We start from the raw sequence: 14,855 nt of genomic DNA on the forward strand, positions 1-14,855 counted from the left end.
TACTGCAGTAAAGCACTTCTTTGTAATCTCAAATGCAGAATAACATATTCCAATAGAGATTTTACAAGAATCAGCTCATGCTTGAAATCCCAAAGTTCATCCTTCTAACAGAAAAATTTGTTTTCATTTGAATATGCCTTCTCCTACATTTGCTTTTTATTACTGTACTCCCTCCACGCATACTGTGTTATGAAGAAGACAATGCAGATTATCTAAGACATTATTTTTTATCTGTTGCCTTTGCAGTATTCACAGTGGTCTATTTTGCTTTTCTGGGGTATCAACCAGCAGTTAATTCATCTCTCTAAGCAAAAACTCTCCCTAAGTCAACATAAGAGCAGAGGATGAAGACAGAGAGCACACGAGTGTGCCACTGACCTGGGTGTTAGTGCAAGGGCAACTCAGACTGATGGGCTTTTCCGTGGGTCTGCAGGATGGGTGTACAGAGAAGGGAGGAAGGAAAAAGGGGTACAGAGATGGGGTGAACATGAACAACTTATATGAGGATGATTTTTTTTAATGTGTTTATAAAGCTCTACCCTAAGCCCCTTCCTCATCACCTCCGAGTGCTATATGCTGGGAGGAGGGAGGAGGGACACGACAGGGACCCAATAATATAAGTCCACACACTGCAGCAGTGTGCAGTAAGTCAGGTGCTTCCAAGAATCACCTTATGCCCTGTGTGAACGCAGACTGCCTGCACTGCAAAGCACAGCAGCCATGTACAAAAACACACTCCAAGAGCCCTGGCTCACAGCCTGGTCAAATAAAATTGCAGGTGATTTCATCCCTTGGGTGATATCTTGAAGAAATACTGAAATCAACAGTATTGTGTCATTAATTTCACTGATCATCAAATCCTTTGTAACTCATCTTTTAGCTCTGAACTGGGAAAAAAAGGGTATTTATATTTGGAGAAATGCTAGCTGCAACATTTGGCAGCTCCTGGGTTATTTTGTGCTACACTGACTGCTTGAGAGCTCTTGTATAATGGCATTTCACAGAGCACGGTCTGAAAGTCTTCACATGCATCTGAAGATTTCCTGATGGCATTTGCTTCTGTTGAGCTGCACAAGCTAACACCAAAGCATCTCCCTTTGAAGTGTGACAGACAGGTAGCCCCCAATTCTGACCTCTGACCCAGGTCCAAGTGTCTACAGTAATATGCACACACTCTAGTCTCTTCCCAGCTGGTTTCAGACTAAGTTTTTCTTCAGTAGGAGACCTAGCAGACACAGGGAGAATAACAGATGGACAAAATCTGACACTCTGGGACTCTGTGAAGTCGGTGGCATGCAGAAGAGTCACTTGAATTCAGTCTTTCAGCTCATGCATGCATTCTGTCCTGGATACAACCTTGTGGCACCTGATTTTTGTCTGGCAAAAATATACTCAATAGGCAGCTGACCTCTCTTCCCTTTTGGGACTGAGCCGCTGAAGTTGCCTTCACCTTTCAGAGGTTCAGAGGTACTCCAGTATGGTAATAGCCCCTTCTGGCAAGATCCAGCTTTAGCCAAGAAGCTATTCCTGCTGCCAAGGCTCAACAGTGCACCTGTGCTCCTGAGGGAGAAGTTGTCTGAAGATCACTTGGTATTTGACCTGCTGTGTCACTCAGCAAGATGCTTGAAAATGCCATCATTATCCCATGTGCCTAAATAGCCTTCCTGTTGCTCACCCTTATGCAACAGATGGTTCAAATTGTCTGGCACATATGCACTGAATTCACACTGAAGAAGTGGCAGGCTGCTAACATCCCCTCTACCACGCTTTTGGAAAGGAGTCAGGAGCAGACACCAAACACCTGCAAATATTTGAGGCTGAAGTTTTCTTTTTTTTGCATTTTTTAAATAGCTCTCCTCCTGCCAGGCTCTTGCAAAACAGTGTTTTCATGGTTAGTTTAATTCATGTACGTTTTATTTGTCCGAGATTAGTAAGTAATGTACATTTATAAACTTCATTCTAAAAAGGTGGGTAAGCCACAAATATCAGACCTAAGACAGTATTAACAGAGAAATCACAAGAAGAATGATATTTTGTTAGGGGTTAAGGACCTCCCTTTGCATACTTCTCCCCTCCCCTTTACTTTCAAGCCTCCTTTATGTTAAGATGACAATCCATACAATTGAAATACATTTCATTAGATTAAAAACTAAAATACTTGCAGAGCTGTGTGGTAAGAGAGTTCTGAACCAGGACCAGGGATTAATCATTCATTTCCCAACCGACAGTACAAGCAGACAGAGCCATATCACCCCGACCAGATACACTCTGGCAAAAAGTCTTCCATCTCTCCCATTCCCTTCAAAAACATGCCAAACACACAGTTTACTAAAAATGGTCCTTAGCATTCAAAGTATGGTTTGAATTAGTACATAATTCTCAGATATGGGTAGCCTTTCAGAACATAACACAAGGGAGTATATTTATTGCCTACACAAGTGCCACATTCAATGGTTTTCAAGTATCTCGTGTTTTAATCTTAATTAAGGACTTCATGCATCTGTCTTGGCTTCCTGAAAATTCCTCCCATGATGAGTACAGGTAGAACACTTCCCGGGACACGCCAGGGGAACACTTAATGGAAAATGCTGCTGCAATTCCAGCCCAGTCCTGCTTATAAGATCTGCCTGTACATATCTAACTTACTAAGTATACATAACAGACTAAAATTTTATACAGTTTTTAAAATATTTTTAATAAATATAAAGATATTTAAAAAAAATAAAATCTACAGCAATGCCTATATCTCCCTTTCTTCAGTGGGAAAAATCATCAGCCACTAGTTTTCACTTGCTTCCATATGGAATCGCACACACTGGCCATAACCCCGCTGTAGTCCAACAGTGGCTTTTTAAGAAATTAAAGCCAGGAACAACTACCAGATTCAGAGATTCAGCTTTCACCATCACTCTCAGAGGCTGCTCCTTCATTCACAGGATCAGTGGAGCCAGGCACAAGATATGTCCTTCCATATGGAAGGACACATACCTGCTCCACAGACTTGCAATGAGCCTCGCTGTGTGGCATTATAGTGAAGATACCAAAATATCCTGACAAGTTACTTTAATTCTTTTACAGCCTCAAACTAGACATTTCATTCATAGTAAGTGATAGTATTCATTAAAATAAATGTTTAACAGCCAGTTATTAGCAGAGTGGTCATACTTTAAACATTTAATTTGCTACCGATACAGTTTTGCATTAGCAAGCCTGGAAAACAATTACAAATTACACAATTCAATTTTCCAAATGGATTATTCCATAACTAGACAGAAAGACTGTTTAAATTACTTCTGTTGTTACAAGGCAAGATTAATACAATCGGATTAAAACTCAGATCCCCTTGCGGAATCAGTACATTCCTGTCAGCAGTATGCAGTTAGTTGGTTTTCTATTGGAATAGTAAGGATTCTTCTGGCACATTGCAAAGTCAAAAGTCACTTAGAGAAATAATAATTTCTTCCTTCCTCCAATATTATTTTGTTAAAGCATATGGTAATTTGTCGTTGATTATTTACATTTACCAAGGGAAAACTAGACAGCTACCCAAAAGGCAACTCTCTGCATAGATTTTGTAGCCTGGTTCCTAATTATTTTCTCTCCCCACCAAATGAATTAAGCGGGCAATTTGCTTTGTGTATGCAAATTTCCAGTTCACTTCATAAACTACAGGCGAGTATTCTCAGATGACCTGTATTTTAGGACACTTTAACCTTTCCATGTTTAAAAAAACAGAACAAGATTAGAAAGTATTTAAAGGTCAGTATTATAAAAAAAGAAAGTACTTATTTCTTTTGTTGTTTTAAACTTTGAGTGGCAATGACGTCAAAATTCAGCCTCTGGTGCAGGGCTGCAGAACAGGACACATACATCACGCATTCAAATGCAAACAAACTGGACCCCCCAATATGACAGAAACCACCGAGACACCTCAGAAACATTGCTTGCGACCCAGACTTCAAACGGATAAAGGAGAAACCTTGACTGGATGAAGGTGACAAGGAGATATTGTACGGTCTCAGTCCACTGCAACTCAGCTTCAGTGACTGGTACCACCACGGTGCCAACAGAACAAATGCTCTGGACAGAATCTTTTGGCTAATAAATCAAAATAACATTTGCACTTGAATACATCACAGAAAAAAAAAGCAACAAAATGAAACAATTTAACACTTCAGTGAAGGAGGCAGGTGCTATTGAAAAATTAGCTCTATTCATCATTTTTCTTTTTCTACCCTTTACAGTTTTATGACTGATTAAACCTTTCCTGAGATTGATGGAGTGATCGGGGGCTCCTCAGTTTTCCAGATTTGATGCTGCTTTCAACAGCATTTGAGAATCACTTCAGAACCCAGGTAGGAAGTTAACGACCATATTTCTGAAGCACTGGTAACCTGTAAGTGAGGTTTGCCTCTCGCAGTATCATCTATCAGACTGAACTGCATTCGTCCTTAGATTCATTAGCAGAAGCTTATGACACAGTGACACTTGACATGTTAACAGGACTGACTGGGCTTCTCATTTGTAGGATTATCTTTATTGTCAGAGACAGCGAGAAGCAGCCTTCTGTCCAGGAGTGACAGAATTAGAATAGTCACAGAAAAGCCTCTACGCACCATCAAGCTGTTATTACAACAGCTGCTCTGGCCGACCAAATGTACACCAAGACAACAGCAATGACTACCCTAGACTTCTGGATGGTGTCTCGAGCACCAATGTCCCGTTAACATTATACATCAAAACCAGGTGATAAATAGTGTTAATTGAAGACTCTGCCATAAGTTGTTTGTTGGGTTTTTTTTTTTAATTAATAATTAACTATGCTTTTTATAAGAATCAGTTCAACTATAGAGCAGTATAGAGCAGCAGTAACATGTTCTCCTTTTTCAACACCTCATATGTAATACTGTTAGAAGCCGCATCATTCATCACCTTGGAATTTCACACATTTACAAAGCTTATTTAAAAAAGAAACTCATTTTTATCCACCTGCGCTCTTTGTAAGTTAACACATTTTAGCAGAAAATGCTATTTAATATTCATTAGCTTCCCTTCAGTAAGGTTCGTTAAAAATAAACAGGACCCGTCAAGTTGTACAGCTGATAACTCTAGAATTAGAAGACAGCCTTACTTACCATCACAGTGAAAAAATGGGGACACTGCAGAGCCCCACTGCCAAATAGCAACACTGCGTGACAACCCACTGTCTCGAGCAATCACATTTAACCCGCTCTAGTTGGTTAGCACTGCTTCATTACGGAGTGGCAAAGAGGAGTGATAAAGGTGGAGAACAAATGCTGATGGCCATGTTCCCAGGGTAGCTCCCACAAATGGCAGCGAGGTCGCTGCCCAGTCATCCAGCCTGTCTGCACCCCAGTGGCTCTCAGCAAGCTCATCCACAGTGTCCAGGCTGACGTGGTGCTGGGAAGAGAGATCTCTTCGTTTTATACAGGAGGACTACAGGCTTTCTGGCAGAAACCTCAGCACTGCATCCCGTAATTTGGGTCTACATACCTGGGCCCTGAAGCAGGCAGATGTTTAGGGGAAGGGCTCAGAGCATTGGAGCTGGCAGTCTAGCTCAGGAGGTCCAAGACACCAAAAAAACCCATAGAAGCTCAGACTGATCATCTCAGATATACTCAGTGTAAGACTCAGACCCCAAGACACCACCCTTCAATTCCTGAAAAGGAGACTTAGGATATAATCTATCAGTTCACTCCAGCTGGAACCAGTGCTTTCAGGAGTGCACACTACATTCAAGTGACCTGCATGCAAGCTTGTTTTACTCCTCCAAAAGTGACTGATTGTGGAGTTTGACCATTGTTTATTCCTGTCAAATAAGCTACCAGAGAAATCCAAATACTAAATTTATAGAAGAAGCAACAGTTTAACATTAAGTAACAGTTAACTATAGACTAAGCTTGACTTAAAGCTGAAAACCCCTCAAAGCTAGTGGGACTTTCTATGGTGCTTTAGTCTGCAGATGCAGACGTAGCAAATTGCTGTTAGGTTACATACGTGACAAGTAAGTGCTAACCTACAGATTTTCTTGAAAGGAGAGAAAAAAATCCAGCCTCATTTAGATTCCTCATGGATTTCATATCCACTACCTAATCTGAACTTCAAGCCAGTGTGTGCTGCTGATATATTGCATTAATACAATGAAAGAAATACAGATTTGCATTAATAATTGACAGAGCCATACTAATATAAGGGCAACATTTCACACAAAGCTGGAAATTGTCTTATACACACTGTGCAACACTCACACACATCAAATAAAAAAAAATGCACTTCTCATTACTTTTGAAAGTTGCTTAATATAAATTTGAATGAACTATTTCTGGGCATGACTTACTACAAATAGCCACAGGTTTTATGACCAATCAATTACAAATTACGTGGCATGTAGACAGACAAGTCTGAATTCAGATTCGGTATTCCCCCAAGATTTCCTCCTAAATGTATGTCAAAGTGAGTAAGCGCAGATCAGCCTCAAGCTGAGCTGTGCTCACCAACTCCTAGGAATTTATGCACATAATTCTTAATCTTCTAATATATTAAGCTTTTGCCACCAATGATTATAAATTAAAGGGCTTCTTATTTTCATCTCCATGCCCGGGAGAATTACACATGTAAACTCTCAGATGAATATGAAATGTGCACATAACTCCAGAGAAGTGATTAGAGGGAAAAACTTCATTCTTTTAATACTGGTGAATTTAGCAAAGGTTTTCACATCATCATTGCAAGAAAAATTTGCATGTTGCCCTTCATTTCTGTAGCTGTCTAATATCTTCGCACAGATGCAAAATCCTAGTAAAATGGGAACTTCTAAGTATCCAGCTTTTTGAATTCACACGTTACCTTGGACGGTTGTTAGTGTAATTATGAAGAGTAGTAGTCATTGCAAAGTATTTCAGATCTGATTTTAAAGGGCTGAGGAGAGAAAAGGACATCTTCTCTAAAAATAAAGTCATTTTCCATTAGCTTAGCAAGATGTTTGCTGCGAAGCAGAAAACAGAAACTTACTCTGCCTCTACTTCACTGAATGAAGGAACATACAAGTGGGCTTAGGACCTTGATAGTAAAAAAAGTTCCAATTTTCAGGCCAATTAATATATGTCAACTTCAGATTTTACTCTTGATTGTACGTTAAAAAAAAAGTTTAAGAAACAACCATATTACCAAGTCTTACCTTGTGATAGCATCTAAAGTAAGCAGCTCGTTCATCTGAGAATTTCTCCAGCCTCTTTGGCCCTTTGCTTGAAGCTTTTTTGAATACTAACCAGCATCTCTGGTAAATCTAGAAACACAAGAGAGTAAACTTGGCATCTCCAATGACTTGAATATCACTAATATTTGCATAGAAGTTAAATGCATAAATCAGCTGTTGCTCTGGAGCTACAACTAATGACTCTCAGTAGCTTACACAAAACATAAAATCAAGCTAATGGATAGTTACATCCTATTTCTTTTGAATTACGATACAATCAGAAATTCTTATGAAGACAGTGCATACTTGCATGAAAGGTGCTCAGAAGAAAGAGCTGTAATTATGCTTGCAAATGCAGAGCTTTCTAGGAAACAGCTTTTTAAAAATAAAGTGACACACTTTTCCACGTGGATTTCTTACTGGTTCCAGTCTTGCATGCTTAAGACAGACAGGTAGGAATGGACCTTCCATCACACAAGTATGAGAGATAAAACTGTAAGTGTATATTCTATGTATAAGGGTAAATAAGGATACATAAGGGAGAAGGAACTGAATTACTGGGTAACAAAAAAGACAGACCATTTAACTGTAGAACCCAGGACATTCTGACAACTGGCATTTTGCTTTCAAGGTCCAGTTGAATTTAAATTCAAGTCACTTGGGGCAGACTCTGTGCAGAGTGGTTGAAAAAACACTTCTCCATCTACAGCATTAAGCCACTTCATCTCTCAAGCTTCTGCCACCATTTCTTGCAATCTTCCCACCTATCCTTCAACTGTGGTGCACTTTCTACCATCCTCTTACATTCAAAACCACAGCTCTCAGCTTAGATAACATACTGGCTGTATAGAAGGAAAGAATTGTAAGCCTTGCCAACTGCTCACAGCCTACATTTAATCAGTAATTCCAAAGTAACACCTTGTAGGTTAGAAATAAAACAAAACCGCCACTAAAATTAGTGGGTTTTCAAAGAAAAAAAGTCTGATCAGCCTACTATCAAGTAGTTCACAGCTCTGACAGAGCTCCAACGCAGTGCAAATTCACTAGAGTGATCAGCAATGAGACCCATCAAAACATCTCACTGCCTCCAGCTAAGCCAGCACCCAACAGGTAACCAGTAGACAAGGCAACTCCATCCTTTGAACCCTTGATGGGTTTCTAACCAATGTAGTCAGCACAAAACAGTTATGCCTATGAAAAGCATCTATAACTTTATTTCTGTGCCCAAAAATGATTGTTAGTTGACTAGCTATGCGTCTTTCACCGGCTTTCAGCTGTTTCTGTAAAGATGTTCAGGGAACCTTATTATTCCCCCCAGCTTTATTATTCTGCCTCACATGTGGGCACTCATACTCCCGGCCCACTTGGCTGCAGAAGCATTTAGCATATGGACAGGCTGCTCTGATGCCAGGCACTAGCTGAACCTATCAAGATTTTCTTCCAATTTTCCAGCTTATTGGCCACTCAACCTGTTCTGTTTAATGCAAGGGTTTGAATTGAATTGTTCAAGAATTACTAGACACTGACCAAAATGAGAGCTTACCACCAAAAAAGCAATTCAGATATGCACCCACTTCCACTGGAAGAGACTTCCTACATTTGCCTTCTGAGAATCTTGGTTGCTGGGCCCAGATAACCTCATCACACTTGACAAGAAAAACTCTCCAAAACCCCACCCAAAAGAGACTGTCAAAAGTTTGAGTATTCAGCCCTTTTGCTTTTCAAAAACCTATAGTTTTAACTTTAGCAATTAGAAGCCCATAGAAGAGAACAGAATCCTTTAGTAATGTATTTGCCATTATACAACACACATGAGGACAACTACAACATGATGATGTCCTACTCAGACCATTTGCACTCAGGAGCACCTCTCTGGGTCAGCAAGCATCTCAAAGCTGTGGCTGCAACAGTGAGCTCAGCAGCACACAGAATCAGGGGCAGAACAGGAGAGTAACATTCTAATACAAATAAGCAAAGAAAGTTTTGCTCTGCCTCCAGCTGGGCACCGATCCAGGATGGTCATCGCCCTTCCAAATGCCGCTAGGAGCATAAGTACTATTAACAATCAACTCCGGTCAAGCATGGTAGATGGCTATAAGCTGGTGCTACTGGAATTCATTACTGCAGTTCAACAACGACTAATCCAAGACTAATTCTTAGATTTAGATCAGAATCAGGGCACAGCTGGGGAAAAAAAGAAAAAAAACAAAACAAAACAAACTTGTTACATATAAGTATCTCCAAGGATGCAAAAGCCAAATCAGCCTACAATATAAATACTGGTCTTTGAGATTTGGTTCCGATCCCCTATTACAACAATTATCTAATTTTGTTTGAGTCCCAGGGTTGGAATACATTATGCCAGTGCCCCAGGACAACATCATCATGACCCAAATAACTACACCTATAAAGAACAAATGGCATTCATGATGCTAACTTGAGCAAACCGGAGGAAAGTCAGGTCATGAAGGTCCCTCCCCTGAACTTCTTCCTCCTTCTGTATGAGCTAGTCAGCTCTCTCCTCTTAGGGAATCTCTAGGCAGAGAGATTCTACTGCAATAGTAGATTAAAGTAGAATAAAGTATTTTGTTTTGATTAGAGACAATGAACAATTTTTTGCCTGAATATACAGTTCGGAATCCCATTAATGTTAGTGACCTGATGGTTAACTCCTCTCTGCTGAGCTTATATAAACAAACTCAAAAAGAAGATACATCCCCTCACTTGAAACCTGCTTAGCACCTTAAAAAAATCAGATAATGGAGCCATCAACAATGAGTACTATTATCACAGTCACATTTTTATGCTCCCATGACACATACATCTCACAGGTGAACATCCAGCACCACCTTAACTGAGCATAAACTACATGATACCCTAAAGCTCTAGCAATAAAGCAATAAAAAAGGGGGGTTGGACTATATGACCTTTAAAGGTCCTTCCAACCCAAACCATTCTACGATTCTATGAATAACCAATTCGGCAGCATCTGCCTAGGAGCACTGAAAGCCCTTCAACACAGTCAACGCACAGAAGAGATGATGTGGTGCCCAGGACAGAGAGCTAATCATAGACCCTGTTATGAGCTACAATACAGAGCAAGTAATTAGGTCTTTGATGCCATCATGACCTACTACGTGTCTGAGACTTGTCAGTATTTCTTCAGGTTGAAGACGGCAGGTGAACTGTTTACATTGTTACAGCTGTCTTGACAGCAGGAACAAGAACCAGCCCCGAACGCTCTTAGGTGCCTATTCCATCATGAATACTTAGCTCACTTATCCCTCAAATCAACATTTTTACTACTTCTCCATGAATAGGAATTAGTTGAAAGTACTGCTTTAATTACTTCCACTCCAAACACTTGGGCTAACAGCGATTAGATAATCCAAACAGCAAATCAGGATCTGATGTGCTGAGAGAGAACAGTAATAGCTGTCATTTGCATAACACCTAAAACTTACAAAGCGCTCCCTGAGAGATCTGCCGAGAAAGCCTAACTCAAAATTTAATTTGAGTATCAAAAATTAGCATCCACTTCCTATGGTGTCTCCTGAAAATTTCAGCTTTTAACAGCCCATCAAGCAGGTAACAACATAAAACTCGAGGGAAATAATGCAACTGTTTATGAAGTGGATCATCCACAACCCAGATAGGTGATCCAATATGCATGTCCAAGGTCACGTCAAAACAGTTCTATTTTTGCTCTAAAGATCAGCTGATATAAATCATTTCCACAATTGAAGTCAAAGAAGGAGCGACTTCAAAGGAACGATGCAATCTGAGTATTTGGATTCCTGCTCTCAGTGCTGTGCCTTAGGAACCAGGCAGGATTGCTCAGCCATCCCCATGCTCCTTCTGATGCTGGAAATACACGGTGAAGCAAAGGAGTTATTAACCTCAGTTGGAACTGGCCAGCATCTGGCTGAGTAAAGTGGAAAAATTTCTTTTGACTTTCCTGGGTTTCATGGTTCAGTTGTGGTTTGAGAATACTCTCATGCAGAGAGGGAAACTGAAACCGGAGGCTTGCTGTCCTACGTGATGACCCAAACCCCCGGACCGTCCTGGAAATGGGTGTGGGGAGGGAGACCTGTCAGTCTGCACCACCTCCCAACTGATCAGAAAAGCAAGATAACGAAGAGCTAGATTTCTGAGTGCCTAAAATGTCATTCTTTATACATGAAGCACAAACTATTCCACACAAGAATCAAACATTTCAATTTAGAAACTGAAATTTGCGTTTCAGTCCAAAGCAAGTTTACCCCACCCCTCAATACCTTTGTTCAGCAACTGATCTAAAACAGCATGTGGAAATAGACAACTATTTAGAAATTGGAGCGGGGAAGCTATTTTTCATATCTTGGGGCAGGGGGTTTTACACTGGCTATTTTTTAAAACTAATATATGTGGCTTCCACTACACTATGGCAAAGCAAGCCTGTTTTACTTCAGGACCAATCAATCCCACCCCTTATTTGTTTGTTATTTAAGAGGGACATAGAGGTCAGAGACAGTAGCACAAAGTCTCATCTGGCAAATTTCTCCTTTGCGAACAAGTGAACCTTCAGGGAAAGCTGCCCTATTTTATTCCTGCATTACATTTTTCTGCTCTTTGCCCTAAACCAAAGAATTCCAATGAGCGGCATTTACAGGGACACTGAACTTGCTGTCAAATAAACACAAACTCTGCTTTTTTAAAAGCAGTAGCTGAAAGTACTGTCATGCAGCTTGGGATGATTACCAGAAAGCCTGGGCTATTGCCAGGAACTTGCCTTTTGTGACTGATAACCTCTAGAAACAGATCATCTAGTAAAGGCACAGCACAATAGCACAAGAAATTTCTCACAGTATATTCTGAACTTTTTTTTTTTGGTAGGAAAAAAAATGCTGCCACTTTATCCAAGGCTGGTAGGTAGCTGACCCACTGAAGTACCTCAGTTGCATATGGAAAATTAGTTGAGCGTTTTTGCTGAACTTTGCCAGGGAGTCTCCAGCAGACCGGAGTTCCAGGTACGAGGTCCCTTCCAACAGGGAGCTGCTCACACAGGAAATTAGCCAGCTCACGCTAAGTATTTGGATCTTAATTCTTCTATTTCAAAAAATGCCTTAATATGTCACTTCTGATTCAAAAGGTGGTAAAGAGCCCTGAAATAGAATTCTTAGCCTGAAGGAAATTTGTGAGGAGACTGGATCTAGAATTTTGCTTTCCATCTAGAAAAATGAAATACTGCCAACAAAGGCAGACTGCAGCTCATTCATTTAATTATATTCACTCCTCAGACACGTCTTAAGCAGTAGATCTCCAGTAGGTAGCTGTTTCTTCATGAAAAACTGGAGGACTGCTTTCTAGTAAAGAGGTCTAGGTATCAGCAAATATGATGATGCCTTATGTATCATGTTGAATGGGACTGTGTGGCGCTAGTGAAGACCCCACAATCTTTCCATGACTCCACAAAATGGAAGTACTTAATTTGTATGTATTTCTCCCGTAAGGTTATGACTTGCCTCTACTCTTCCAGCCCAGCTTTGTCCCTTGCCCACTTCATCCCCATATTGGCAGCTGTGTTCAGCTCTATTTCATTCTGAAAAAACACAATGTAAGTATAAAACAATTACAAGCAGATGGATTACTAGAAGGAATCACATAGCTGTAAACATATCTAACTTGTACTGAAATGTGTTCAGCATGACTTAAACGGTGCATAGAAATGTAGACTCATTCACTGGCTTTGTAAAATAAGCAGCAAAGTTGTCCACATGTTGTCTGTAAAGATATCGCTGCACTTGGCAACAAGACAATTTCACTTTCCCAGAATACCCATTTAATGTGAGTGTGTTATGAGTAAGCGATATTGCATTATTCATTGTCATCAGGTTATAATGACTACATATATCAAAGTTGGTTTACATCAAGCTATCTTCTTCTCCGGGGGACTAAAGAAAATAATCTAGATTTCTCCTTCCCCCAAGAAACACATTTGTGGAGAGATAAACCTCACTCCTTCCTCTCATTCAGTATACATCTTCAGAAACAATATTTTACACTAAGAAGTCATCCACAGCTGCTAATAGGGAATGAAGCTGTAATCTTGTCTCCATGCCTGTTCAGAATGCACAATATTGTTCAGTGTTGCAAAGTTTTTTCATCAAGTTACAAAATCCAGCTTTGGCACTGGCCAGAACTTGCTGTAAAATCAGTGCACAAAAAAATGCTTAGCAGATCTTTATGAATCTATACATCTTCTTTTACTCTTACACTTATTAATGCAAGTCACAACAGATGCCTACTGCTCTAAAATATGAGGCATTTTAATCAGTCCTTCCTCTTCAAAAACTCTTTCTTTCTACCCGTTCCCTCCCAACTGGAATTAGCATCAACCAGAAGTGGGATTTTTGTTAATGGTTCAGGCTCAGAACTCAAAGCCATTCCTCCAGCCTTAGTTTAAAACACCAAACAGCTGGATTTGAGCCTACAGATGCATTCCCACTTGGCACACTAGTTATAGGGCAACTTTGTTCTAAATCTGTTGGGGGTTTTTTTGGTACTTCATGATTACATGGGATTCATTCCACAGACAAGATTTACTTACTGCCAAAACACTCTCAGCAACTGAAAGCCTGCGTGCTGTGATCCAGGGCACATTGTCCAAGCCATGGCAGGGTGGTGAGGAGTATAATCTAAGCACAGACAGTAAAATGGCTCACCCAAGATCACCTAACAATTTAGTAATGGAGCCTTTGTTTTATTTTGTGTCTATACTATATTCCATGACAATGGACATTGACAGGGAAACACAAGCAGCATTTTACAGGTTTTGCTTGTAACTGGTATATATTAGTCATTGGTTCAGACAAAGGGGAAAAAATGCTCAACAAAAATGCTGCTGCTGCTGGCACAGGTCACCTCTGGCAGATTTCAAGATGGAATGGGCTCATTGAAAGACAAGAAATGATCTGCTGATACACTGCAGCCTGGTAGAAGATTTTTTTTTTTTTTTTTTAATTTTAAAGGGACACCCGGGAGCTTATGAGAGCCCTTTACAGTGAATCACTGCAACTGTCAATAAAGTAGTTTAGAAGCAATGTACCCCTTCAAATTGTTGATGCACTCAGCAGCTGGAAGTCTGGAGTTCAGAGGCATCTTAATTATAGATCCTGGCCAGATGATGAAGCACATTACCAGTGAAATCTCTCTGACATACAATCTTTTGAGGGCTTTGGAAGGACACTATGGTTCAGAGCAGACAGGGCAGAGAAGCCACCAGACTTGGCAGGACACCTGAAACAGCATTCTAGACCTCAAGGGGCAGGGAAAGGGCTCCAGGAACACAGGACACCCAGGAGGTTGGCACCTGAAACAGAACAGTGATAGCTGCTAATGCAAAATGTCATTAAGAAGACAGGGCTGGGATTCAGGACATGCTTATCCCACATGAGTATCATAAGTGTTCTGCAAAGGAGTAATTTCTTTCTCTTCTCTACTCAGTGCATAGTGCCTTGAATTTGCATTGGCATGTGCTCCTTACATGCAACTCACAGGAGACCTGTTGATAAACTAATGTGTAAATAAATTACACTGTGTAATAAACTGCACAGGAGATATAAGGGATAAGCAGTCATGCTGTTTGATGTGATGGAGG

General features: G+C 40.4%; 1 protein-coding gene across 2 annotated transcripts in view; it reads right to left on the reverse strand.

Annotated features, from left to right (window-relative positions):
- DOK5 (docking protein 5) overlaps positions 1–14,855 on the reverse strand; it is a 46,197-nt gene that overhangs the window by 17,456 nt on the left and 13,886 nt on the right. For both annotated transcript variants that reach the window (XM_076351772.1, XM_076351771.1), the window contains exon 2: positions 7,199–7,306. In XM_076351772.1, coding sequence (XP_076207887.1) covers positions 7,199–7,306 — 108 coding nt within the window. The remainder of the gene's footprint in view (positions 1–7,198; positions 7,307–14,855) is intronic.

The sequence above is a fragment of the Aptenodytes patagonicus genome, chromosome 14 (genome assembly GCF_965638725.1).
Source record: "Aptenodytes patagonicus chromosome 14, bAptPat1.pri.cur, whole genome shotgun sequence".
Taxonomy (NCBI): Eukaryota; Metazoa; Chordata; class Aves; order Sphenisciformes; family Spheniscidae; genus Aptenodytes; species Aptenodytes patagonicus.